Source organism: Petromyzon marinus, assembly GCF_048934315.1.
Source record: "Petromyzon marinus isolate PM22_M1 ecotype Great Lakes invasive population chromosome 78 unlocalized genomic scaffold, UKy_Petmar_22M1.pri1.0 chr78_unloc.1, whole genome shotgun sequence".
In the NCBI taxonomy this organism is placed as follows: domain Eukaryota; kingdom Metazoa; phylum Chordata; class Hyperoartia; order Petromyzontiformes; family Petromyzontidae; genus Petromyzon; species Petromyzon marinus.
Window position 1 is genome coordinate 23622 of NW_027422625.1, and position 27086 is coordinate 50707.

The 27086-nt window shown below is 49.0% G+C and overlaps 2 protein-coding genes and 1 long non-coding RNA gene across 3 annotated transcripts; all 3 read left to right on the top strand.

Annotated features, from left to right (window-relative positions):
• Positions 1-7420: 7420 nt before the first annotated feature.
• Positions 7421-10735, top strand: LOC142908271 (uncharacterized). Its single transcript, XR_012931666.1, has 3 exons — positions 7421-7970; positions 8813-8916; positions 9876-10735. It is a non-coding gene; the product is annotated as an uncharacterized LOC142908271 (long non-coding RNA).
• A 1105-nt stretch (positions 10736-11840) lies between these two features.
• LOC142908265 (mucin-2-like) lies at positions 11841-15450 on the top strand. Its single transcript, XM_076058743.1, has 3 exons — positions 11841-12286; positions 12972-13166; positions 15198-15450. The coding sequence occupies exons 2-3, from the start codon at positions 12993-12995 to the stop codon at positions 15438-15440; spliced, it is 417 nt and encodes a 138-aa protein (XP_075914858.1). The 5' UTR covers positions 11841-12286; positions 12972-12992; the 3' UTR covers positions 15441-15450.
• Positions 15451-15521: 71 nt separating this feature from the next.
• LOC142908252 (mucin-2-like) lies at positions 15522-26845 on the top strand. The gene is made up of 6 exons (XM_076058691.1): positions 15522-15572; positions 16639-16792; positions 21655-21780; positions 23550-23697; positions 25148-25185; positions 25649-26845. The coding sequence occupies exons 1-6, from the start codon at positions 15522-15524 to the stop codon at positions 26383-26385; spliced, it is 1254 nt and encodes a 417-aa protein (XP_075914806.1). The 3' UTR covers positions 26386-26845.
• Positions 26846-27086: the final 241 nt, after the last annotated feature.

Here is a 27086-nt window from a genome sequence, read left to right on the forward strand (position 1 = left end):
GATAATATATGACATGTCATCATATCCATAATGTTTTCTGGGTTAGATCGTATGAATATAAATTCGTTTTTAACTCCGCCACCACCCGAACCAGCCAATTAGTAAGGTTTGTGCTCCTCCTCCAGGACCAACTGCATCGAAGGACAAGACACCTGCACCTCCAACCTCCAGCAACAAGTAGCCAGAACCCTCACCCTCAGGAGGGCCAGGTGTGTTACGTTTGCAAGTTTTTTTTTAATGTGTATATGTTTATACCGGCCATATAATCCTTACGATCAGTAGCGCAAAATGCGCGTACATTTCCCAGATCTCAGAAATGAAATAGGTTTGCCCTGGAAGTCAGGAATGGTTGACCACATCTGTAACATGCGTCATAGATTGCATGTTATAGGCTGCAGAGGGCACGATAACACATTCCTTTATTTTGCTGTACTTACATTGTCGCATGTCAGTGCAATGTACATTCTGTCAAAACCCAATCCCTGGCTTTTCTTCCAAAGTGACACCAAAACCCCCGGTTGAGGAAAAGCCAACAAAGCCAGCTCCAGCAGAGAGTGGCGCTCCGCCTCAAGAACCAACTGCACCGAAGGACAAGACACCCCCACCTCCAACCTCCGGCATCAAGGAGCCAGAACCCTCACCCTCAGGAGGGCCAGGTGTGTTCATGTTGTTAGATTATATATATGCAGGAAGTATACTGCTTAGGATCAAATCACAGAATGCCACTGAATGTTAGATCTCATCAACGAATTAGACTTGCGCATGGATGAGATTTGAACGGGGGACAACCTGTGTAACAGATGCGTGAGGCTGCATATTTATAATGTGGAATGCTGAGGGCATAATGCCACACCCATTTATTGTGCTGTACTTTCATGCTCCCTCATCCCACGTTCACTAAACCACACTGAAGAGCATGATGAAGGATGGTCAAATAACCCCCCCAACCCAGACACCGTTGGGAGGCTTTAATAAAGCAGTGTATTGGCAAAGAGCTTTACGTTATAATGTTTAACTTTCCAGTAACTTATTTGTAATGCAGATTGAAAGTATTGTCTTAAGGTTGCTTACAACATTTTACAAGGTTCAACTGAAAATGCATGAGTAATCTGAATTCTATCAACCTTCATCCCTTGCCTTTTCTTTCAAAGTGACACCGAAACCCCTGGGAGAGGAAAAGCCAACAAAGCCAGCTCCAGAAGAGAGTGGCGCTCCGCCTCAAGAACCAACTGGAGCCAAGGACAAGACACCCCCACCTCCAACCTCCAGCAGCAATGTGCCCGAACCATCACCCCCAACTTCAGGCCCAGGTACCATGGTGGAATAAGTTGCAAAATAACATATGGATACTATATTAAATGCAATCACATGTTCAATGAAAGCAACCATATGCGCTGGTAGGGTCGGGACATTGCCAGTGGCAAAAGGCTATGCTATGGTCCTGAATCATTGCAAAAGTGTGTTTTTGTCCTGCTTCAGAGTCTTCTGGTCCGATATTTGGCTCATTTTACGGTAACAGGGTGGGAATAACGGACTCTAAGCTGTGTACCTTACCGAGCAGTAGGTCAGCCTGCTTCAGAGTGACACTACCAACTATGTGGGCAGTGCTGGTGATTAAGGCAGCATATTTACATAAAAGTGGGTGGTGCTAAAAGAAGGTTTGGCAGCTCACTGCTCTTTAGCTTTGAGCCTCCACAACATTCTGAAGCTTTACGTACGTTAATTCAGTATGAAAATACTCATTCTATTCCGGTGCAAAATGATATACGTAGTTTGTTGAATGCTCATAGCAATGGAGCATTCATAGTTTTGATACATTTTATAGCTTTCAGAACATTACCTTGGGGAAAAAGGAGTTGATTTATATAGTAATTCTTCTTTGGTTCTTTCGGTAAAGTCACGTAGAATGAGAATAAAATAATAACTTGATAAAATAAAATAACACAATAATATTCTCACGACGTTTCGGCCACAACACAAGCGGCCTTCATCAGGTGAAGGGACGAGACTGTCTGGTAGGACAGTCTTGTGTTGTGGCCGGAACTTCGTGAGAATTTGATTGTTTATTTTATTATTTTATTCTCATTCTACGTGACTTTACCGATAGAACCAAAGAAGATGAATCATTGCAGTCACGAAAGCTTTAAATCGAAATATATAGTAATTGTTTGAAGACTGATTAAGAATGTATCTTTGCAGAAGACTGTGCTCCAGGCTGGTCTGATTGGTACGATGAGCAATATCCTGATGAAGAAAATGGCGGAGATGAGGAATCTTACCAGAAGGTCATCTCCTCAGGGAAAGTGGTTTGTCTGCCTGACTCACCAGTGCAAAACATTGAATGCAAAGCAGAGAGATTCCCTAATACCCCATGGGAGGAATTGGGCCAGACAATCACTTGTGACAAGAATCAAGGACTGAAATGTGTCAATGAGGATCAAGGAGGACTGCCATGTTACAACTACAAGGTCAGATTCTGCTGCTCCAGAGCAATTGGACCCCCTGCACCAAGTCCATCTTCACGAAGCCCAGGTACATTGGAAAAATTATTTGCAAAGCACATGGATAATATATGACATGTCATCATATCCATAATGTTTTCTGGGTTAGATCGTATGAATATAAATTCGTTTTTTAACTCCGCCACCACCCGAACCAGCCAATTAGTAAGGTTTGTGCTCCTCCTCCAGGACCAACTGGATCAAAGGACAAGACACCCGCACCTCCAACCTCCGGCAATAAGGAGCCAGAACCGACACCCCCCGAAGGGCCAGGTGTGTTACATTTGCAAGTTTTTGTTAATGTATATATGTTTATCCCGGCCATTTAATACTTACGATAAAATAGCGCAGAATGCACATACATTTCCGAAATCTCCGAAATGAAATAGGTTTGCCCTGGAAGTCAAGATTGGTTGACCACATCTGTAACATGCGTTATAGATTGCATGTTATAGGCTGCAGAGGGCAGGATAACACATTCGTTTATTTTGCTGTACTTACATGTTCCCAAGTCAATGCAATATACATTCTGTCAACACCCAATCCCTGGCTTTTCTTTCAACATGACACCGAAACCCCCAGTTGAGGAAAAGCCAACAAAGCCAGCTCCAGAAGAGAGTGGCGCTCCTCCTCAAGAACCAACTGGACCGAAGGACAAGACACCCGCACCTCCAACCTCCAGCAGCAATGAGCCAGAACCATCACCCCCAACTTCAGGCCCAGGTACCATGGTGGAATTAGTTGCAAAGTCACATATGTATAATATATTAAATGCAATCGTATGTTCAATGTGTAGTGTTGTAAGGACGAGCAGACTTCTTTAGGAGGCACACTCTGTTTATTGTATTATTTCCTTATACATCGCTTAACACACACAGAGGGATATTCGGTCCCCTCACCCGATACCCTAGGGAGGTACAGCCTCCGGACTTGGCGGGACTCACACGTCTACCGCTAACCTCCTTGATACCTAAGGAGGTACAACCTCCGGACTTGGCGGGACTCACACGTCTACCGTTATCCTAGTCCTCCGGCTAGGACCTAGGGGAGGCTATCTGACCCACCGCTGGCCCGGTGGGTCCTGACCACTGGGTATGCCGAGCCTTAGCCCTTAGAAGGGCTGAAAGGCTGGTCCAGGGTCCTAGCTAGGCTTCAGCCCAGTCTTCTGTCTTCGTGCAGGGAGAGAACTCCCGAGGTCCGTTGGGTCACCCGTCTTATACCCCTTCGTGGCCAGGTAGAACCAATCATACATTCCCACATGGAACCGTCTGATTGGTTCGCACCAAACCCTGGCCACGATCCGTTTCACCTCGACTGACCCCAACAGTTGTACCCAGGGGTAATGCTGCACTGCCCTGGTGGCAACGCAGGTTACGCAACAGCGCGTAGTTAACACCTCTACATCACCCCTCCTTCGGAAGCTCCAGTCGTCCCGGCTGCAACAATGGGAAACTCCGAAATTACCAACGGTAGAAGAATTGTGAGTGTGCCTCACGAACAACAAGAACAATTAAACCCCTATAAATACCCCCCTTAACAACATAACGTATGTACAAGGCACTAGACATGCCAAAAAAAACATTATAATAACCGGCGAGATTTCGCGCGCGTGCGTTTCGCGGGACCATCGTAGGGGATGGCAGGCTTTGTCGGCGGCACAAGGGAAGGAGGAGGATGAGCCAGAGCATCCGGTGGGCCTTTATGCATCTCCACGGGGACACCTGCTGCTCCACGGTCCATTGAGGCCGAACGTGGCCTGCATGGAGCCGTCACTCCCGCGTCATCTGCAGGAGGAATGACACGCCTGCGCTGCGGGTTAGGCACCAACGGGGCAACATCCGGCTCGTCGGACGCATCGCACACTCGGCCCCCATGTCGTGTGTGTTGTGGAGGGACGCGTGGCGTGACGAAGGGTTTTAACCGAGAGGGGTGAACGCACCAGCGACGCCGTCCCCAGCTAATTTTAACACATTGGGGACGCAGGACTTCCACTACCTCAACCGGGCCTCGCCATGGTCTGAGGACTTTGGCCGACGTGGACACCGGCACCTGGGGGCAGTGGAGCCATGCCCTGTCTCCCGGTGCCCACCGATGCGTGTACGACCGAGGGTCCCGCAGTCACAAATTCGCCCGTTGGCGGGAAGCCGAATTTTCAATGGCGGCCTCCCGTGCCTCGGCCAACTTACGGAGGTTGAATCGCAAGTGGTCAACGAGCTTTGACTTTTGCGGTGGCTGTTCGATTTCCAGCCGAACGTCGGCGGGAGGAAAGGCATCCCTGCCGCACATTAGAAAGAACGGGGAAAATCCCGTCGCCGCGTGAGGTGCCATACGGTATGCGGCGAGGACCCCCGGAACCTGCAAGTCCCAATGGAGGTGGGATTCATCGACCTGATGGCATAACATAGCGGTGAGAGTTCTATGAAGGCGCTCCACCATGCCGTCGGTCTGGGGATGGTAGGGCGAAGTGCGCACTTTCTTAGTGCCCAACAGGCGGCACACATCAGTCAGCAAGGCTCCTGAAAAATTTCTTCCCTGATCGGTCAGCAACCGTTCTGGTGCGCCCTTGTCCAGGACGTAGCCTTGAACAAAGGCATCCACAACGGCCGCCGCCGACTGGTTGGGGAGGGCCCAGGCCATAGGCCACCGTGTAAAATACTCTACCCCAACCAGAAGGTACTTATTACCCCGTGGCGTAGTAGGAAAAGGGCCCAAAATATCGAGAGCCACCAACTCATTTATACGAGAGACCGAAATGGGTTGCAGGGGTGGACATGCCGGTTTAGCCGGCGGTTTACGTTGCGCACAATGGGTGCACCCCAGCAAAATGTCAGTGACGTCGCGCAGCATGCCCGGCCAGAAAAATTGCAACCGCAACAACCCAATGGTCTTATGAACACCCAGGTGCAATAAACGCTCATGCGCCGCCCATACGGCCTTGCATCGCAAGGCGGATGGCACGACGATTTTATGTTGACACGAGTCAGCATCCCAATGCATCAACAAGCCGCGCTTCATGACAAATGAATTAAATTTGCCCTGTCTTGGAACCGCATTATTCGCGTGGCGACGCAACCTCAATAACGACATGTCCTCGCCCTGGTGCCGACCCCATTCGGCCAAAGTTAGCCCCAGCAAATCGTCACTGGCCATTGGATCTGCGTGATCCAACATCGGCGCTGAGGCGGCGGGAAGTGCGGCTGACACCGTTGTGAGAGGCGCGACCTGCGCAGGCAGTGGCGGCTTACAACGGCCCAAGCCCAAAAAACACGCGCATTTTTGAGCCGGCGGAAGGCGAGACAACGCATCGGCATTCGTGTGTTGTGCACCCCTACGGTAAGTGACATTGAAATCGTAGTCCTGAAGGACTTCGAGCCACCGAGAAAGCTGCCCGGACGGTTGGTCAACCCGCAGAGCGTACTGTAAAGCCGAATGATCAGATCGCACGGTAAAATGCTGACCATACAGGTACGGCCTGTATTGCTGAATAAAAAAAACAATGGCCAGCAGCTCACGTCTGGTCACACAGTATCTTTGTTCAGCAAGAGACAAGACTCTGCTACCATAGGCAACAACCCTTTCAATGCCATCAACTTTTTGGGACAGAACACCCCCAATCCCCGTATTGCTAGCGTCGGTGTCCAACACGAATGGCACGGAAAAATCGGGGTACGCAAGGGATGGTGCCGTCACGAGCGCGTTCCGCAAGGAGTCAAACGCAGCCTGTTCTGCGTCCCCCCAATGAAACGCCACCCCTTTTGACGTAAGGACGTGGAGCGGCTTGGCAATCGTTGCGAAGCCAGCAACAAACCGGCGGTAGTACGACGCAAAACCAATAAAACTACGAACATCGCCCGCAGATGTAGGGGTCGGCCAATGTTGAACACATTTGGTTTTTTCAGGGTCGGTAGAGATGCCCGAGCGGCTAACTATGTGGCCCAGATAGCGCACAGACTCACGCAGAAGGTGACACTTCTGCGGCTTGAATTTCAAGTTAGCGGCCCGCATTTTCAAGAAGACAGCACGCAACCGTTCGATGTGTTCGCCGAACGTGCGGCTAAAGACGATGACGTCGTCAAGATAAATGAGACATGAGTCCCACTGGAGCCCAGCGAGGACCAGCTCCATGAGCCTCTGGAACGTCGCTGGGGCCGAGTGGAGACCCATGGGCAATCTATTAAACTCGAAAAGGCCCTGTGGTGTCCGAAAAGCAGTCTTAGGTTTTGACGATTCGTCGAGGGGGAGTTGCCAAAACCCCGACAGAAGGTCCAAGGTGGAGAAATAGTGCGCCCCTGCCAGGGCATCCAATGACTCGTCCATACGAGGGAGAGGGTAGGCGTCCGCTACCGAGATTTTATTTAGGTGCCGAAAATCAACGCAAAAACAGAGACTGCCATCGTGCTTTTTGACCAGCACTATTGGAGCACCCCAGGGACTAGTGGAGGGAGAAATTATATCGGCCTTCAGCATGTCATCCACAGCCGATTTAACATGCTGTTTCTCCGCCGGGCTAAGCCGAAACGGGTTTTGTCGAATTGGGGCAGCGTCACCAGTATCAATGTGGTGACGCAGCAGCTTGGTGCAGCCAATATCAAATTTAGATTTACTAAAGACATCAGAAAATTCTAGCAGAAGAGCGCGCAATTTAATTCGCTGCGAATGAGACAGATCACCCGTGTCTGTGCAGAGCGCGTCCAACCATCTCTCATCCGATTCGGAAGGAGGTGGGACCTGCGGCGTGTCATGCACGTGTCCCGCGACTCCGGTCCCCAACGGCACCGGGGTCGCGTGAGCGAGCACAGTTCCTTGCGGAATGACGGTTGTGGACAATCCGACATTCAAAACCTGCAAGAACGGCTCCCTGTCGGCTGCTACGAGGGTCTGTGCAGCCACCAAATCTAACCCCTTAGCAGCTGCGTTTGAAGGCCCCAGCAAAATGCCATGTGCCGAGGCCTCCGGGGCTAGCGGTTTTTTTAAGTTGGAAGGGCACGAGCATTTGTGTCCCTGGTGGAATGCGGACTGTGCTCGCAACAAACGCCTGCACCGAGGCACTAGCCATGCGCGGATGTGAGGGTGTGGGCAAGAACGCCATCCGTCGACCCGACGGGAGTTCGATGCAGCCTTGATCTACAAGGATCTTAATAGGCATTTTCGCGAGAAAATCAGTGCCTAACAAACACGGCACGGCGAGGGAAGAAGAGACCAAAATAGGCCCTGCCAATTTAGTGTCTCCAATTGAAATTTGCGCCCGAATTTGCCCAATAATGCCAAGTGAACTGCCATTAGCGGCGAAACACGGGATAGAAACCCGTTCCAAGGGGCGGTGAGTCCTGCAGCGCCAATCCCCACCACCAACACCACAAACGATACCATTGACCACACTGCCACCACGCGAGGTTCTCACCGATGTCTGCCGCTCTCTGTATCCCCGCGTGACCGCAGGCGGAAGAATGCGACGTGAAAGCCCCCTCCGTAAGTTTGCCTGTCCTCACAGACCGCATCAACCACCACCACGGCTCACAACTCACTCGCTCACTTGCTAACTTTCTCACCCACTCACTCAACCAACTCGTTCGCTCGCTTACTAATTCAAAAACAAAAAAGACCCCCCACATAGCCTTAATGTGCTGTTGTTGGGTAAGTACTGTCAGCAAGGCCAGCACAGCTGAGTCGACCTAGGAGAGGCCCAGGACCGATTCAGATATTCACCAGCGTTATTGGTCGTGAGCGGGAATCAAACTCGGGTCGCCGGGTCCATAGCGCAGCACGCTAACCGCCACACTGCCGCTCTCCCCACACTCACCACCCAACTCAGCCACCCACCCACTCACCGCACTGCAGGTCACGTCCACTTCTCTGTCCGCTTCTTCCCTCGCACCGCTCAACAGTAGAATTACCTCCCTCCCGTCATCGTCTCTTTCCCGAAGCTTCGGACAACTTTCGGTCCATATCAACGAACAGAATTGAATCACGAACACCTTTGGCAATCGCACCGTTTCTCACGGTGCCAGGAGGGTCTGTCCCATGGCCTCCTGCCGGCGGGTAGCGTTCAACACACCTCACATGATGGCCTTAACGTGCACATAGCCTGGCACAAGCGCCATGGTGATGTCACCGCCACTTAGTGGCAAATAGCGGCTGTTGTCGTTGTGATGCTAATCGAGTAATTTGCGGTAAAAAATTTTGTGTTCGAAATTGGCAAATTTGTCTTTTTGACGTGCCCAGCGTGCGCATTGGCCTGCTACTCTTTTCGCGAATGGCGGCACGGGATGTTTTGTATTTGACGTCCTCCATGGTGAAATGTCATTGGGCAGAGGTCGAAAATGCCCTCCAACTCCTGGTCGATGGCAGCGCCCTGAGAGGCAGGAGCCACGCGAAGGCCTGCGAGAGGACCTGCCAGACCATCAACTTGCCCTGCGTGAGTACACTCGACCCCCCCTTAGACACAGCCCACGGGATTGGTTTTCACCCACCACTCAGAGGGTTCTGTTCTATGCTCTCTTGTATGATCGCAGCAGCAGCAGTAGCAGCATCAGCGATATGATTCAGCAGTTAAATAGCCAATGTCTGAGGGCTGCTTGCCACGACAAGAGGGCTTAAGAGGAGAAAGTTAGCGTCGCTTTGCTACTCTTCTTTAGAAAGAGCGCAGACCAAAGTGGCTTACTACCTGTTCCATGCCACTCGGGTAGCTTTGTCCTTTGCCCATGTCATGCATTGAGCATAGGGACATAAAGTATTAAACCGTGGGATATGAATTCAGACTTTAGCAAATGTCCTTTACTGGCTTTTAAGCTATTTGGTCTGTGCTTAGCAACAGTGATAATCGTATGCTTCAGGGCACAAGCTTTTTGACCTGTGTGATGGTGGTGGTTGAACACAGTATGGACGGGACGAAACGGTTAGTGTCCAGTAGAGATAGAGTCCTCAACACGGGCGAGTGAAGCTCACAGGAACGAGTAACCACGGTAGTAGTAGCGATAGAAGAGCGACCAGCAGGCGACTGACTGCCGGTGAGCAATCAGGAGCTGACTGGAGTGAATCGGTGAGTGCTGGAGCATCGATCGCCCCCCGTGACAACTGATTCACTCCGAATTCTCTCTGCTGCAGCAGTGAGGCAGTCACTGGGCACTCCACTACAGCCACGACAGCAGCAGGGGAAAACGTCAGCCGAAAAATGTGCTTCGTGCGACAGTGATAATTGCTCGGCGTTAAAGACGAAGGACTTTGACATGGAGAGGAAAAAGCGACCTTCGATGCCCTCTCGGCCAGACTAGTAGCACAGGCATTGCGTGATGGATGGCTCGGAGTGAAAGGCGAATCCCCGGCTTCTTACTCTTCCTCTGTGTTGTTTTCCCAACTTCTCGGCCTCCGTCTTAGCCGCCGTGCGAATCGGACTGCCCATGCGGGGATGGACTCATCCCAGACAACAACGGCAACTGTATCCCGCCGGAGGATTGCCCGTGCCGGCACCACGGCATTGTCTATGGCAAGGGGGGTACAATCAAGGTGGACTGCAACGTGTGGTGAGCGAGTGGGGGCTTAGCGCGGCACGGCTGTCCCGAGCCTGGTGGCTGCGCGTTAAGATGGCTACCGCTTTGTGTGTGGGGGGGGGGGAAAGACAACAGCATTTCTTCACCTGCATAGGTTTAGGACGCAGAAACTTGAATTACGGCGCGTCTTCCGACAAGACTCCGAGCACATTTGGACATGGTCCAGTTTCCAGTGTCATTTTGGCGCAGCGAGCTTTTGTATAATTATTAGTGCGTTGGTGAATTTTGTACCGGTTAAACCCCGTTGAATGTGGCTGATAAGGAGGAAAAAGACACACGTGCAAGCGACGCGTCTACTGTTTCTGCCATTTATGGGAGAATAAAAGGTATCCGATTTACAAGGACGGGGTTTTCCAGGAGCGCATCCGTGACATTGTGAAAGCCTGTGACGTCATATCCGGGCGGCGCGGAAGCCACCTACTTTTGGTTCTCCTTAGACTTAACCAAATACCCGTCGGGATATAAATTGTTTTTGTTATTCCGAGAGAAAGTATTGGGCTAGGGGGTTTGAAGGGCCCGCCGCCCCCTCCCTTTGAGACGTCGCGCGCGTGCGTGGGTGCAGCACGTGCGGCAGCGGCGCGTGGAGCTGCAACTCGGCCGAGTGCCCTGGCACGTGCCGCATGTACGGGGACGGCCACTACGTCACCTTCAACGGCAAGAGGTTCGTCTTCGACGGGAACTGCGACTCCAGCATCGTGCAGGTGGGCACCAGAACGGACGCGCCTTGCTCACGCACGCCACGGACTGACGTCGGGCGAGTGAATTAATTAATTTATAATTAATCCGTAACAATAATTTGTGATTATCAGGCGCCTTTCACGATAAAATCTCAAGGCGCCACGCACAAAGAAGAATAAGCATGAACCGGGGGGGGGGGGGGGTGGGAGGGGCAGAAGAAGATCCAGAGGATCAAAGTGCATGAGAGGAAACTGGTTTTTGGTCGGGACTTACAAACATCGACATTTCTACATGTGTGTTGAACTTCTTTCGCACCGTACTTAGCCAACCGTGCTAATCGGAGGTGCGGGGTAAGGACAACAAACTAAACACAACAAGCAGTTCAAAAGAAATGTAGTATAGTACAATTCTCACGACGTTTCGACTGCAACACAAGCAATCATCAACAGGTGTGAAACCCACAGCAAGAAAATTTTAAAAAAGTGGCGTTTTTTCTTTCAAATTTTCTTGCTGTGGTTTTCACACCTGATGATGATTGCTTGTGTTGCAGTCGAAACGTCGTGAGAATTTAATTATTTATACTTTTATTATTTTATTATTTCCCTTCTACGTGACTTTACCGAAAGAACCAAGAATATGTAGTACAGTGGTGCAGTGTATAGCAGTGTTAAGTGTAGTGTATAGTAGTGTAGTGTTTAGTAGTGGAGTGTATAGTGTAGTGTATAGTAGTGTAGTATATAGTGTAGTATATAGTGTAGTATGTAGTGTAAAGTGTAGTATGTAGTGTAGTATATAGTGTAGTGTAGTACATAGTGTAAAGTGTAGTATGTAGTGTAGTGTATAGTGTAAAGTGTAGTATAGTAGTGTAGTGTATAGCAGTGTAGTACAGTAGTGTATAGTGTAGTATATAGTGTAGTATGTAGTGTAGTATACTAGTGTAGTGTATAATAGTATAAGGCAGTGTGTAGTGGTAGTATAAGGTAGTGTATAGTGTAGTGGTGTATAGTAGTGTATAGTAGTGTAGTGTATAGTAGTGTATAGTGTAGTGTGTAGTGTATAGTAGTGTATAGTGTAGTGTGTAGTGTAGTGTATAGTAGTGTAGAGTAATGTTTACTGTATAGTGTAATATGTAGTGTATAGTGTAGTGTATAGTAATGTATAGTGTATAGTGTAGTGTATAGTGTAGTGTATAGTGTAGTGTCTAGTATAGTGTGTAGTGTAGTGTATAGTGGTGTATAGTGTAGTGTATAGTATAGTGTGTAGTGTAGCGTATAGTGGTGTATAGTAATGTTTACTGTATAGTGTATAGTACACTATACACTTTACAGCAGGCAGCGCCACAACTGGGTGGGGGAGAATGATCGCACAAAATGGACGGATTTACCTATGGACGAACGGAGGGATGCACGACGATTGGATGGATGGATCACCTAATTGCGCTCGTTTTGTGCCGACCAGGACTACTGCTCCACAGCTGAGGGCAACTTTCAAATCATCACCGGCAAGGACTGCAGCGCTGTGGACTCGAGCTGCTTCAAGGCGATCCGCTTCTACATCAAGGTGAAGTCAAGAGCCACTCCAATGGCCGGCTGACCGCGCTGCGACGCGGGCTGGGTTAAGCGCGAGCTTTCCAAGCGCTGCGAGTTGATGAGCTTGCGCGTCTTGGTGTACGCGCGAGTCGATTGGTTTCTTCGATAAGTCTACGCTGTTCTAGATTTGAAGCTTTCGTGACTGCAAGGATCCATACTCTTTGGTTCTATTCGGTAAAGTGACGTAGGTAAAAAATAAAACAACAAAAATCACGACGTTTCGGCCACAAAACAAGCGGCCTTCATCACCTGATGAAGGCCGCTTGTGATGAAGGCCGCTTGTGTTGTGGCGAAACGTCGTGATTTTTGTTGTTTTATTTTTTACCTACATGACTTTACCGAATAGAACCAAAGAGTAAGTCTTCGCTGGCTCTTTGTTCTTGGCATAGCAATTGAGTGTGCAAACGAGGGAGTGCAAAAGTTCGCGGTGTCCACGTGCCAGAAGAGGTCCAGGAAGTTTAGACGACAGGTTCCCTCACCCCCATCGCCAGTTTAGTTTATTCCCTGGCATCAGGGTCCATGCCGAATGTGCTTGGCCACTGGGGTCTTTCCGTCGTCTCCCTCCCTCCTTCAAACTTTCCCTCACCTCCCTCTGTAACCCCCCCTCACCTCCCTCCGTCTTCTCCCTCCCTCTCTCCCTTCCTCGTCCACTACAGGATTACAACGTGGAGGTTCACATGGTGGCCGGGGAGGTGATAGTGGTGCCCGTGGCCGGAAAGATCCCGGCGATGGTGGATGACCTGACCATCCACTCGGTGGGGCTCTACCGCATGGTGCAGACCGGCATCGGCATCATGGTCATGTGGGACCGGCGCACGAGCATCTTCGTCAAGGTCGACTCCAAGTACAAGGTCAGCGTCGCGGTGGTGGTGTTGGTGGTGATTTTGGTGGTGGTTGGTGGTGATGGTACTGGAGGTGGTGGTGGCGTCATGGTCACGTGGGACCAGCGCACAAGCATCTTCGTCACAGGTCGACTCCAAGTACACGGTCAGGGCCAAAGCCAAGGTGGTGCAATGTGCAGGAGATAGAAATGGACGGTGGTTGCTATGCTGCTGCTGGACGTGGCTGCCTCCCCCGCGGTGCGATCAAGCTCCGTGGAGGCTGCAGCGAGGGTTCGGCGGATCCCTGCACAGATGTTGCGAATATCCCTTCCCCTAGGATGCGGCGTTGAGGAGGATCCACACCCTGGCTCGCCAGGAGTTGGCAGTGGAGCACGTGGATTAATAGCCATCTGTTTCGATCTGCATGGGGTAGTGGTGTTGTTGCCCTCTCGGGTACATGGGTTGTCTTTGTGTATATGTGTATAAGCACTTAATAATTAGCTGAAAAACATTAACACATCGAGGTCCGTAGGGCTTGGGCAGCTGTTGGCACCGGGATCATTTTCCTACTCCCTTTCCCACTCGTCTACTATTAATCGCGTGTCCGAGTTGTTCTGTCTTTTCAACGGGGAGAGCGAAACCTGTGCGTGTAGAATAATAATAATGATTCCGCTTATTATTGTTAGATGGAGGTGAGCGAGAGATTATAAGCCAGTCTCCAGACCTTAATCCCATAGAAAATCTGTGGAGGGAGCTGAAGGTTCGAGTTGCCAAACGTCAGCCTCGAAACCTTAATGACTTGGAGAAGATCTGCAAGGAGGAGTGGGACATAATCCCTCCTGAGATGTGTGCAAACCTGGTGGCCAACTACAAGAAACGTCTGACCTCTGTGATTGCCAACAAGGGTTTTGCCACCAAATACTAAGTCATGTTTTGCAGAGGGGTCAAATACTTATTTCCCTCATTAAAATGCAAATCAATTTATAACATTTTTGACATGCGTTTTTCTCGATTTTGGTGTTGTTATTCTGTCTCTCACTGTTCAAATAAACCTACCATTAAAATTATAGACTGATCATTTCTTTGTCAGTGGGCAAACGTACAACATCAGCACGGGATCATATACTTTTTCCCTCACTGTATATTTTAAATAAAAAAACCCACACTTTTATCCTGCTCAAATGATTATTCAGACTTCTCCAAAGAGTCTTAATCAGCATATAGATCCCAGACGGATGATGGAGGCCGAGTTGTCACCTCCCAACCAGAGATTTGCAATCTTTCGATTGCGAGCCACTCGCTCAACTGCCGAGCCAACTGCCCGGACAAAGAGAGGTGTTAGGGACAAAGAGAATTGTGGAGCACTGCAAATGGTTGCTTATAACCATGCCGACGGAACGGCCTCTTAGAGGGGAGTTCTAGAAAGTCCTACACCGGCGAGATGTCCCGGAAGAGATCGGAGCTGCGTACTTTACTCCTCCACATGCGCATGATCTGCCGATCTTAGATCCATACCTGTCAACACCTTATTAGTGCCCTACCTTATTACAGACCAATTCAGACCTTATTGGTCATCCCGTGCCCCTTATAAATCTCTCAACGTTCATCCTACAAAGTCCCATCACACTACTATAGTATACTGCTACACTATTATACTACTACACTACTACTACTATACTACTTTAGTATGCTGCTATACTACTACTACACTATTATGCTAAACTACTATACTACTACACTACGATAGTAAACGCTGAAAACATACGGCAACACCTAAAAAAAGTTATGTCATACAAGAATGCCCAAAATGAAGTTATTTTAAATTATGATGTTTGGTGATTTTCCGGCGTTTATGAAAATCTGCCCCCTCCCTCCCCACCGGAAAGCCACCGGATAATTATAATTATTAGATTTGGATCATTCGAGTTCAAGTTGATACAGTTTCTCTCGCGAATCCGAGGGGGTCACCCCCTTTGGGCTGCCCGGGAGCCGTAAACTCTCGGCTTCATTTCGCTCACGGCTCGGTGCCACCCCGTTCCCGACCCCCCCCACCCACCCCAGGGCACCCTGTGCGGCCTCTGCGGCAACTACAATGGGCGCGACAGCGACGACTTGACAGCGGCCGACGGCTCCACGGCCGCGTCCGTGCTGGCGTTCGGCAACAGTTGGAGGATAAAGGAGAGCTGCGCCACCATGACAGAGGCGGCGGAGCCTTGCCAGCAGAATCCGCACCCCCAAGCGTGGGCGCTGCGCCAGTGTCACGTCCTCGCCAGTGACGTCTTCATTCGTGCCACGACCACGTGAGTCGCCTACGGACGGCGTGGACGGGGCGGGTCGGGGGGGGGCGGCTGGCCGCTGGTGGCCTCTGTAACTCGACACGCAGCCATGAAGCCCCCTCGGACTACCCGTGGGTCGTCGATGGTTCACGATGAGAAGGCATGAGGAGCAAGTGGAGGGGTTAATGATATAAATAGACACCCAAATATATGACCACAGAGCTTAGGCAATTGTTGACACTGGTTCTGGCTGCCTTCCTGCTTGTCTGTGGTTTCCCCGTGGCCATGGTAGCGTGCACCATACAACTATATGTTTTTTTTTTCAGGCTAGATCGTGTGAATATAAATGTGTCGTTAAATCCGCCACCACCCGACACAGCCACATTTATATTTACGCAATCTCACCCAAAAAAACAAAATGGATAATATTAGTTTGCGAAAGCCTATGCGTTAAACAAATTATACACCTTTGTGCAACGCTGTTTGCGGCTGAGTGATAACCAGTGACGATTATCTGAACTGGTTCTGGGCCTCCCCTGGGTCGACTCAGCCTCAATAAGTACCTGGTCCAGTGTGTAAACATCGCCACTGGGGAAACAAAGGACAGCCCGGCGTGGTGCGGGCCACCCATGCCCTCATGTACTGTGCTGGCCTTCATAGGTGCCCGCTAACAGGAGATATTTGTGTTTGTATTTGTCTTGACCGTGCATGCGAGGAGGCGTGTGAAGTGTGTGTTGACCGTTCAAGTATTGGACTTTCTGATGACCGGTACCAGCAGTGTCAAGATCGGCCTTTCTGCAGGAGGGTCAGGAAGGATGCTGCTGGGGAGTTGGAGGCAGTCACCCTCCAGCAACAACGGGGGGCAGAAGAACGACGCTCACAACAATGAGTGGAGTGCCGGGCGGCTAAAATGCAGAAAGTTAGCACAGTGTGGAGCACAGTTGGTGCATCTGCCAGTCATTTCAGTCAGTGAACCCATGGCACCTGGGTCTGTTCCGTGACCTCCTGCCAGCAGGCCTTCGACACTTTACGCGGCCTCTAAGTGCATATCGCCTGGCACAAGCGGGCCTCCGTGGTGACGTCACCGCCACTTAGTGGTGAACGGCGGTTGTTGTTGTTATGTGGACGTCCTCGACACTCGACGTGGCTGCGCCTCTCCCTTGTCTTTCTGTCGGCGACTGATCGCGGATTTCCAATATCACCTCGCTCCCCTTGTCCTGACCCAGGTGGACCACGCGCCATTCCTGGAGGCGTGCATTCGCGACTTGTGCGCATGCGATGGCGGCGACTGCGAGTGCTTCTGCACTGCGGTGGCTGCGTACGCCCAGGTCTGCAACAAGGCCGGCGTGTGCATCAGGTGGAGGACTCCCGACCGCTGCCGTGAGTGGAATGCATGTGACAGGGGGAGGGGGGGGGGGGCGGTAGGTGGTCACGGTCGCTCCACTCACCGGCCTGCTCGTTTGTCCTCTATGCTCCTCAAACCCGGCCGCTCGGCCTCGAGCAATGAACGGTTTGCTCAGCCGCTCAGCGCATCTCCCGTGGCGCCGTTGTCCTGACACGACGGTTCGTGTGAGAGGGAGCGACTTCCCGGCAAATGCGGCCTGACCGACCGGGGGCTTTGGGTTGCCGAAGCGAGGATGATGATGATGATGGGGATGATGATGGCCACGATGACAGCGGCCATTTAGAAAAATCACCGCGTGTGTTTTCACAGGGGATTAGAACCCCTCTTAACGAGCACCTATGTTCACGACTAATCACTTAACGACGGGCCTCCATAGAGCCAAATGTGTAGTGTATAGTGTAGTATATAGAAGTGTTGTGTATAGTGTAGTGTATAGTAGTTTAGTGGATAGCAGTGTAGTATATAGTAATGTAGTGTATAGTAGTGTAGTGTACACTGCTATACAGTGTCGTGTCTTTAAAAAATACTCACACCGACACGGAGTAATAAGTCACCTGCTTACACTTTATTTCTGCTGTCTCGCGCCAGTTGTAGACACTCCTATATCTCTTTTCTTTACGGTCACATACACTTGACTTCTCCCTGCTCTTGTCTATTCTGCACCCCACCTATCTTGAACTCAGCAGCTCTGCTCTCAGCGGTTCCACACTCGGCGACTTCACACTCAGCGACTCCACACTCAGAGACTCTGCACACAGCGACTCCACACACAGAGACTTCGCACACAGAGACTCCGCACTCAGACACTCTGCACACAGCAACTCTGCTCTTAGCGACTCAGCACTTGCCCTAGAAGTCTGTTAAGGCGATACTGGGGGATCTTTGTCTTTTTGTATGTGAAGTCTAGGTTTAGCCAAATGCACGGTAAACATTCGGAAGTGACTGCTTTCTGTTAACAATGAATATTAAAATTTGATACAGTTTATGTTCCACTAGTTTAATTATGGGCAGTGTTAGGGTAGATATTCGATCAAATGAAAGAATCATAAGAAGTGCAGAGCGTATGTCCTGCGATACGACATGGGTAGTGATAGAAAACGGACAACAGCACGATACAACACTGAGTGCAAACCGTAGGGGAGGCACAACTATTTCCGGATGTGGGATTTCATCATGATTTTCGGGGAAAATGGTTCAGTTTCCAACATACAGAAAATTCGGATTGTGGATATTGCTCAGGAACCTAACCCTTCCGTAACCCGGGGACTTGCCTGTATTTACTATACTCGCTTAACGACCAAATCACTTAATGACCAGTTTTGTTGAACCAAATGCCGTCGTTAAGAGGGTGTGTTGTATATGCCCCCCTTTCCATCTTAATATTAACAAGTAATTTTTCAATACATATAGATACATATTTCTATTGTTTCTTTTTATTTTAATAATGAATAAAAACACCAAACCAGGTCTCAGCATGGCATGTGGAGGTCATATTTACCTTGACCCACTAACACGATTTTGACGTTCAGAGCCCTCCCAGGGTCAGAGGGAGCAGATAGAGAGCAGAGCGCAGCGGATTGCAAAGGGCTGACGTAAACACAAAGCCAGGGTCACTGGGAGGTTGCGTTAGCCTAGATCTAGTTAAGTCAAAAAGCTCATTGGTTCTGCATTACTATTAAAGTAACTTAAAGTCGGAATTTAACGACAGGGTAGGCTAAAGTTATTGATCTTCACACCCACTTCAATTGAACCCTGCCACAAGCTACGCCAATGTAACCATCACCCGTCTATTAATTTAATATGAAATGTATTTCCATATTTTTATAATTTCTATACGACTTGACCCGAAGCCTATAACAATCAGGTTTTCCTAAGTAAACATAAATGCTCTAGCCTCCACCCATACGCAAATAATAAGCAGGGTTAAAGTAAGAGTAGAGAGGAAAAGAAATGCAAGCGCACAGCAAAACTGCAACGTAAGCAAAGAGTGATGTTAAACCCAGGGTCGGAGAGAAAGGGAAATCCCGGCCGTCTTTGTATCCCTGCAGCGCGGGGTAGGAGTGTGTATACGCTTGGGGAAACACGAGTCAAACACCACAACGAGAAGCTGACTCAGACCTTGGAGTAATACAGAATCATAACTGTGGAACTCTGATGAAATGAAATGTTAACTTAAACTTTTTAACCATTTCTTTGTGCGTCGGTGAAAGTCGGAGGGAATATCGCCCCTCCCTCCAGGTTGTGCACCCAGACAGAGAGGCGCCTTCGAGACAATTTTTAACATTTGATTGTTTTACTTGTGGGTTTTATGGTAGGAGTAGGACAACGGAATATACCGTGGGTGATGCACAAGGACACACACTGACACACCTACGACACACACGGACACAGATACATACGGACAAATCCTGACACAGCAAAAATCGGAAGAAACCCCGCCTTGTGGGCAGGATCCGAGTGAAGGGATTTTTGGGCATAAAAAGAGTATCCTGAGCATTAAAACCTCAGTTCGACCGGGGGGGGGGGGGGTCGGCTCACCAGAGTTCGACCGGGGGGGGTCGACTCTCGGGAGACAGTTCGACTCGGAGGGGTCAGAACGTGGGGAGTTCGACCAGTGGGTCGGCTCAGGAGCAGTTCCAATCGGGAACGAGAGCAACAGGTCGCCAGCCGGCGAGCTGCAGAGCAGGGGGCGGCGAGCAGAAGCCAAAGTGGCCCCGTCGCTACCCACTGACGTTGGCAAGACTCGCAGGGTAGTGAGGCGTCACCTAGTGTGATTTCCAAGAGCTGAAAGACAGAGTATTGCTGATTCTACATTGAGTCCAGCTGCAGAGCGACCGACGCACCAAGCAAGAGCTTCTGCAAACCAGAGCAAGAGCACGTGCGACTTGAGTCATCCAGCAGTGGAGAAAAACCTGCTTTCAGCAAACCAGCAACGAGCACGTTCGAGTTCTCCACCCAGAGAGAGGGAGCGTGCCGATGCAGCTCATCCAACAGCGGAGAGAAACTGCTGTCAGCGAACCAGCACGAGCGTGATCGCGCAGCTCATCCAGCAGTGGAGAGAGGTGTCCACTGAGCAGAACTGAGAGCGATCAAGCAACTCTCCCCCGTGGACAGAGGCTGGCTGCTGCGTGGAGGAGGGCAGCGATTCGTATGATGCACTCCCACACACCTCACCGCTCTAAAGGGAGCGAGGCTACTTCTCCTACAAGCGATGCCAACTTCAGCGTATGGCAACGCAAAGAATTAATTCCAAACACTGACTATTCAAAACAATTCATATCACTCAAACATACACAGGTCCTTAACCAGAAGCGAACACTCAAGTCCGTGAACCATCTGGCTGTGGAAGCATCGTTCGTGTGATAACAGTCCGTCATTTATAAGTATATTCATAATTTCCCTCTTCAATATTTTGTTTTGGACTGTACTTCTAATCGCATAAGTTACCAACCGATCCATCAATACGAATTAGCCCTTGGCACCTTCGCCACGGAGCTACGCTCCCGGGGAGGAATCGTGCTAAACCGATTTTCTGATCATACAATCTTATTCACGAATTAATTAATTAATCTCCCGTGAGATAACACGTTTTCGCCGCATACCCTCACACTAAGCCATTTCGGTAATCTTATAGTCTTTCCGGTGGATCTGTTGTTACATTTATGCCTTTGGAAATAATAACTGTTTGATTGTCTTTTTATATGAATACCGTTGCATGTTAATCAATCGCCTGTGATAATGTGCTGACCATTTCAAGCATAATGATCGTTCATATTATAATGTATAAGCTTTTGTGTAGCATAGCATTTGCATGTCCTGACTCTCTCTCTCACTAACAGCAATCGCTTTATGCGGGGTGCATGTGTTATCAAAGTGAAATCGTACAGTCGTTGATGATACTGTCTTGATACCGTGTGGATACCGTGTTGAAGTTCCGAGATTGAGAGTTCACATACATATTATAGTTAAGGTTTAATTAGAAAATAAATTGATTAATACAGAAGTGGTCGTGTGATTCTTTCCTGAATTTTTTGCATAAGATCTGTATCCTGCGACGAGATAGGAACTCGGGAACCTAAACTATAAACACACCAATCCACACTCATTAAACTAAAGCGAACGATATGAACATGGGACCTAAAATATGAACACTCGAGGAGTGTTAGAGAATCATTGTATTATGCTGATCAATAATACGAAGTTAGACAACGAGGCCGAATTGACACTAGCGTAACTGCACACGATTGATTGCGTTATACTGATTGATAACCCCACCTCGTCAACGAGGCGGGGCCTGATTATCATAAAGGCTATCATTAACACAACCACACCCACTCGTATACATTAATACGATCACCTCTCTAATTAGCATAGTTATACGCATAATTACACGAATTAACATAATTTTGGATTAATTATGCAAATTTCGAATTTCATTTAATTTTAATTATTTTTCATCAATTTTCACAAACCCACATATACAACAGGTGTCTACCGTATAGTCCACACCTCCGATTAGCACGATTGGCTACGTACGGTGGGAAAGAAGTTCAACAAACACACACACACACAGCCTGACGGTGTGTTTTTCAGGTCGTTCCACGTTTTGCTCCGGACGATTTTCCCGACATTTTGCTTTGCGCGCTACGAGCTTCTCTAGCAGATGAAATTCCTGAAGAAGCCCCTAGCGCGGTGAGAAACGTTGGATGTCGTGCCGAGCTAGTGGTGCAACCCTTCAGGCATCGCGGAGATCGATGCCAATGATGAGTTTCTTATGATGTTACCTCTGTTAATCCCTCCCCTCCACGCGACGCACCCCCCCCCCCCCCACCTTCAGCCGTCTTCTGCGACTTCTACAACGAGGAATCGGAATGCACGTGGCACTACAATCCATGCAGTTCCCTTCCCAGCACTTGCAGCCACCTCCAGAAACTGAACCAAGGTTCCCTGCCTCCCATCGAAGGTTTGTTTTTACTGCATCATCACCATCAACTCATTAGCATCATAATAATCGTTCTTGTCGTCATCATTGTCATCATCGTCATCGTCGTCATCACCGTCATTGTCAGTATCAACATCCTCTGAATGCATACGTTTGTCCACCTCCTCTGATCTGCTGACCCTGAGTGCAACCTTACAAAACGCTCCATTATTGTGATAGTTGTGGTGGCAGTGGTGGTGCCAGTACTGATGGCATTGGTTGCCAATGTTAATAGCGGTAGTGGTGGTGTTAGTTGTTGGCTGCGTTGGCTGGGTTATGTAGCCTGCATGCTAAGCCACCACATGCCCAAGGAGCATCTGTTTGGCCAGATATATGGGACTAAACGGGCATGGCACAGGCTAGAGAAGAGATGGACTCATGTGGAGCAGAAGGATGTGGAGCTGATTGGACTTACCGACAACTGGTACGAGCAGCGTCAGGTCACTGCTCCATGCTCGCCGATTACCAAAAGCGAATCGACCCAAACGACCCAAACTGCTGCCCTTTGTGCCAAGCAACGCCAGAAGACGTCTCCCATTTTCTCAGTTGCCCAAAACGCGGACCAAAAATTAAATCGATTGATCTATGGATAGACCCTTCAAAAGTAGTGACATGACGCCACCTATAAACAGAAAGTGCGAGGAAAACAACAACAGCAGCAGCAGTGTCAAGATCTGCCCCTGTGGAGGCGCGAGAAGGATGCTCCTTGGGAGTTGGCGGCAGTCGTCCTCCAGCAATAAAGGAGGGCAGAGGAGCGACGCTCACAACAACAAGCAGAGTGCCGGGCAGCTAAAACGCAGAACAGTGGCGCAGTGGGAAGCACAGTTGGTGCATCTGCCACTCATCCCAGTCATTCAACCCGTGGCACCTTGGTCTGTTCCGTGACCTCCTGCCAGTGGGCCTTCGCCACTTCACGTGACCTCAAAGTGCACTTTGGGGCCATCCATAAATGACGTCGCGCGATTTTGGACGATTTTTTTTAACACCCCCCCCCCCACCTTAGTCACACGGCGTCACAAAAAGTCAGACCCCCCTCAAATATGACGTCACAAAGCTCTGCCCCCCCACCCCCCACAAAAATAAAACATGCTTCAAATCGCTTTAAACTATTGGCATTGTAGTGCGTATTTAATGTGATGCTGCACTTTGATGTTGTAGGAGAAAACATTGATTAAAAAGTCCTTTTAATTAAGTTGCGCATTTTGACATGACGTCATATTTCTAAACCCCCCCCCCCTCGTCACACATCGTCACAAATGTCTGGCCCCTTAGCATGGCACAAGTGCCGTGGTGATGTAACCGCCACTAGTGGTGAATGGCGGTTGGTGTTAGTCTTAGTAGTGACGGTAGTCCTGGTGTTGGTGGGAGCCGTAGGGATAATGATTCACCGCTATGGGGCCGTCCATAAATGACGTCACGCACCTGGGGGGGGTCAGACATTTGTGACGATGTGTGACGGGGGGGGGGGGTTTGAGAAATGTGACGTCACATAAAAATGCGCAACTTTAGATAAATATAGAATTGTTATAACAACACTCCTACAACATCAGAATGCAGAGCTTTGTAACGTCATATTTGAGGGGGGGGGTTTGACTTTTTGTGACGCCGTGTGACAAGGGGGTGGGGGGGTCAAAAATCGTCCAAAATCGCGTGACGTCATTTATGGATGGCCCCTTGGTCTTAGTAGTGACGGTAGTCCTGGTGTTGGTGCGAGCCGTAGGGATGACGATTCACCGCTATTCTCGCTGCAGGCTGCTACCCGCACTGCCCGCCAGACGCGCCATACTTGGACGAGAACACCATGCACTGCGTGCCAAAAGCCAACTGCAGCTGCTTTGTTGAGGATGACGTCATCCTGGCCGGGCAGCAGATCCACATCGTCAAGACTTGCCAAATCTGGTGAGATCCCTCTGCTTTCACCCACATTGACACCGCGTGCTCAAGGATCAACATCGCGTCCATTTGACATGTTTCGTCTGTCCCGAATGCACGGATGCTGCCGTGGTGCGATGGGTTAGCACAGTGGCTAGGAGATGTTGACTGCCTCGCCTGGTATGCAGGAGGTCGTGGGTTCGATCCCGACCCTGACGCTTTTATATTTGGAGTTTGCGTGTCTCTCTCCTCGTGGTCATGTTGATTTTTCCCCGGGGTCCTCCAGTTTTTCCCTCCACATTAAAGAACACGCATTTAGAGGATTTGGCTGATATATATTGACATGTGATAAGCCACTTCGTTGGGCTCTCACTTGTGGGCAAGGTGGCTTCTAAGAAAAAGAGCTGAATAGGTACAGTGAGCCTTACCTGGTAAAATAAGAAAAAATAATTATCATTGTTTATATTAGAATTAGTTCATTAAGCCTGTCTTCGCCAGACAAAAGTTTTCAATAAATATAAAAATGAACCTGATGTTTTTTTACAATTTTTTTCTACGATCAGACACTAACACCTACTAAAAAAATTAGGTATTTTCCGCAAAAAAACACAAATGTGTTGACAACTTGATTCAACTTCTTATATTTAAAGACGTGCCCATCAGAAATCGCTCAATTTAAAGATTACGTTCTTTTTTATTAGAAAGAACACAAAATTATGAACTTCATATTTTATGAGGGGAAGCTCCTATCTTTTACCGTTTTGGAATTATTCAGATTTGAACATCATAACATGTGTTATTTTTTCATTCAAAACCACTTGTATCCGAAATGTCTCAAAAACAATAAAAGATATAATTTTATTGCTGTTTAACGTTCTATCAAAAGAAAAAAACCCGCAATGTTATATTTTGAACGGTTTCTGCTGAATGACACGAACAAACATGTTTATTGAGTGCTTAAAATAGAGATTTGGGGGCCTTAAAATAAAAAATCTCGACTATTCAGATTGTTTCTCCTGCTATTTGTGTCATAAAAGTTACCTGGGTAGCACATTTCAGCTTCCTACCTTGTCAGAAAGTTTTGATACATACAGGTTAAATATCTTTATTTATGTAGATAGTTTATATTATGATAATTTACAGTCCTGTTACAACGTAGGTCACAAGGTAAATCCCCAATCGCGGCAATTGCAACACAAAAGATAAACTGAAAACATTCGGTCGGAACATTGCTTGCGTGATAATTTAAGCTGCATGCAGCAGCAGACGGCATGAGTATGCGCACTGGTGATTGAAAAGCCATCGGTTTGTGCGGAATTACTGAACCTCTTCCACTGGACACCGACGGCCATCCATGTGCTCTGCTTGAGTGGTCGTTCTCTCCAGTATCACATTCACTTTGAACATTATTTTACAAATACAACGGCATGTGCCTGCATAATTGCCCTTGTTGTGTGTCTTCTCTGTGTGACTGCAGCACATGCGACAATGCTGAGCTGCTTTGCGAAATACCAGGTACCCAAGGACAGCCATTCCTTCATGTCAGGGACAGGGGGGAACCTTTTCCTTAAGATGTCCTGTGACATGCCGAGGAACGATGGGAAGACCGAGGCTATGGTCACGTTTTGTTGTCTCAAAATCACCTTTGTGTGTACGTGTCAGCTGATATTATTGCGATCTCTTTCATAATACATAGCCACCCTCGAATGAATTGCATAACCAGTGCGATTAAACCAACATTGGTGTACTGCTGCGGCGTAATGCTTGGCATACTGGGCTTGCAATCCAGAGGCTGCCAGTTTGATTCAATCTCCCAGCGCAGAAGTTGAAAATATGGTGAAGGTTTCTCAAACCCCCCCTCGCCTCTGTCCACCCAGCAGTGTGTTAGCAGTGGAATGAGCAATCAATTGCTCAAAAGCCAGTTATTACACCCCCCCCCCCCCCGACCCCACAACGCTCACTAATATTTTATATCCAGATGGATGCTGTTACCACGAACAACTGTACGAGCTGGGTGCCTTCATATCAAGAGAATTAGACCCCGATCAGTACTGCGCGACCACCAAAACTTGCTCGCAACTCGGGGAGGTGGAAGACTCCGTGGAGTGCGGGATAACTCCCATCGACGTGAACAACACCACCACCACCACCGCTGTACCGCCGCTCCCAACCGAGCCACCCATCGTCGGCTCGAGCACAGCTGTGCCCGGCGTGGCTCCGACGCAACCGCCCAAGGGACGTTCGACCACGGTGGGTGCTCCGGTTGAAGGTGCCACCGTGCAGCAGCCAACAGCGACGACGAGCTTGAGTCAAGTGCCCTGCTCAGGAAGCTGGTCTGAGTGGTACAACGAACATTCTCCGGACGCCGACAACGATGGCGACGAGGAGTCGTACCAGAAGGTCACAGCCTCGGGGAAAGTTGTCTGCGCACCGGGATTCTTGGTGGAAAACATCGACTGCCTTGCGGACAAATTCCCGAACTCACCATGGGAGGAGTTGGGCCAGGCAATCACTTGGAACAAGGACGTGGGGTTGAAATGCTCACACACGGATCAGACCATGCCATTCTGCTACAACTACAAGGGCAGGTTTTGCTGCTCGCTGATTTCGCCAGCAACCACTGCTCCTCTGTCAACAGCACCGACATCCCCAGTGCCAGATGAAGGTAACTTATGCTTTGATGGTGGGTTTCAGGATGGAAATTTATTGGTGTAATTCCCCCCCCCCCCAGTTTATCCTGATTTTACTATTGGTGACACGTCAGAAGACGAATGGAACTCTGGCAGAGAAGTTCAGTCCTTGTTTGAAAACAGCCCACAAAAACGGATATTATAAAGCGACCTCACAAATCCCTTGAAGCTATTTCTAAGGTCCACACACATTACACACCTTAACCTCCGACTCGCTCTGCTAATGAGAGTGAGGTAATTTGCATGGTAGTCAACCTGACATTTTTTTATCTCACAGCTGGAATTGAGCTAAATCAAGTGCATAAATCATTGGTGACCAGTCAATAAATGAATTGCACTTGAGGACCATATACATATCCACAGGCAGCTGACTGGAATCGAACCCAGGTGAACAGTGGTACCAACTCAACGCTGTGACCTCTGTGCCATCACTCCTGGGGCGGAGGGATTAAGTCGTATAAAGAAAAAACATGGAGAATGCAAAATTGTCTATTCTTGTTTCTTAAAGTAATTGGTTTGCTTGCTTAAATGTTTGCGATTATGTGAGCACCAAGTCACAAACCCTGAACGCTGGTTTTAATCTACTATGTTAATGAAGACGTTTATCTGTATGTGTCTGTGTGTATCTGTCTGTATCTGTGTGTATCTGTCTGTATCTGTGTGTATCTGTGTGTGTCTGTGTGTGGCTGTGTGTGTATCTATGTGTATCTGTGTGTATCTGTATGT

Coding starts and splice junctions, on each gene's coding strand:
- LOC142908265 (XM_076058743.1), top strand. CDS start 12,993: ATGGTGGCCGGGGAGGTGATAGTGGTGCCCGTGGCCGGAAAGATCCCG. Junction 13,167..15,197: donor AGGTCGACTCCAAGTACAAG/GTCAGCGTCGCG, acceptor CACCCACCCCAG/GGCACCCTGTGCGGCCTCTG.
- LOC142908252 (XM_076058691.1), top strand. CDS start 15,522: ATGAAGCCCCCTCGGACTACCCGTGGGTCGTCGATGGTTCACGATGAG. Junction 15,573..16,638: donor CGATGGTTCACGATGAGAAG/GCATGAGGAGCA, acceptor GTCCTGACCCAG/GTGGACCACGCGCCATTCCT. Junction 23,698..25,147: donor GTCAAGACTTGCCAAATCTG/GTGAGATCCCTC, acceptor GTGTGACTGCAG/CACATGCGACAATGCTGAGC.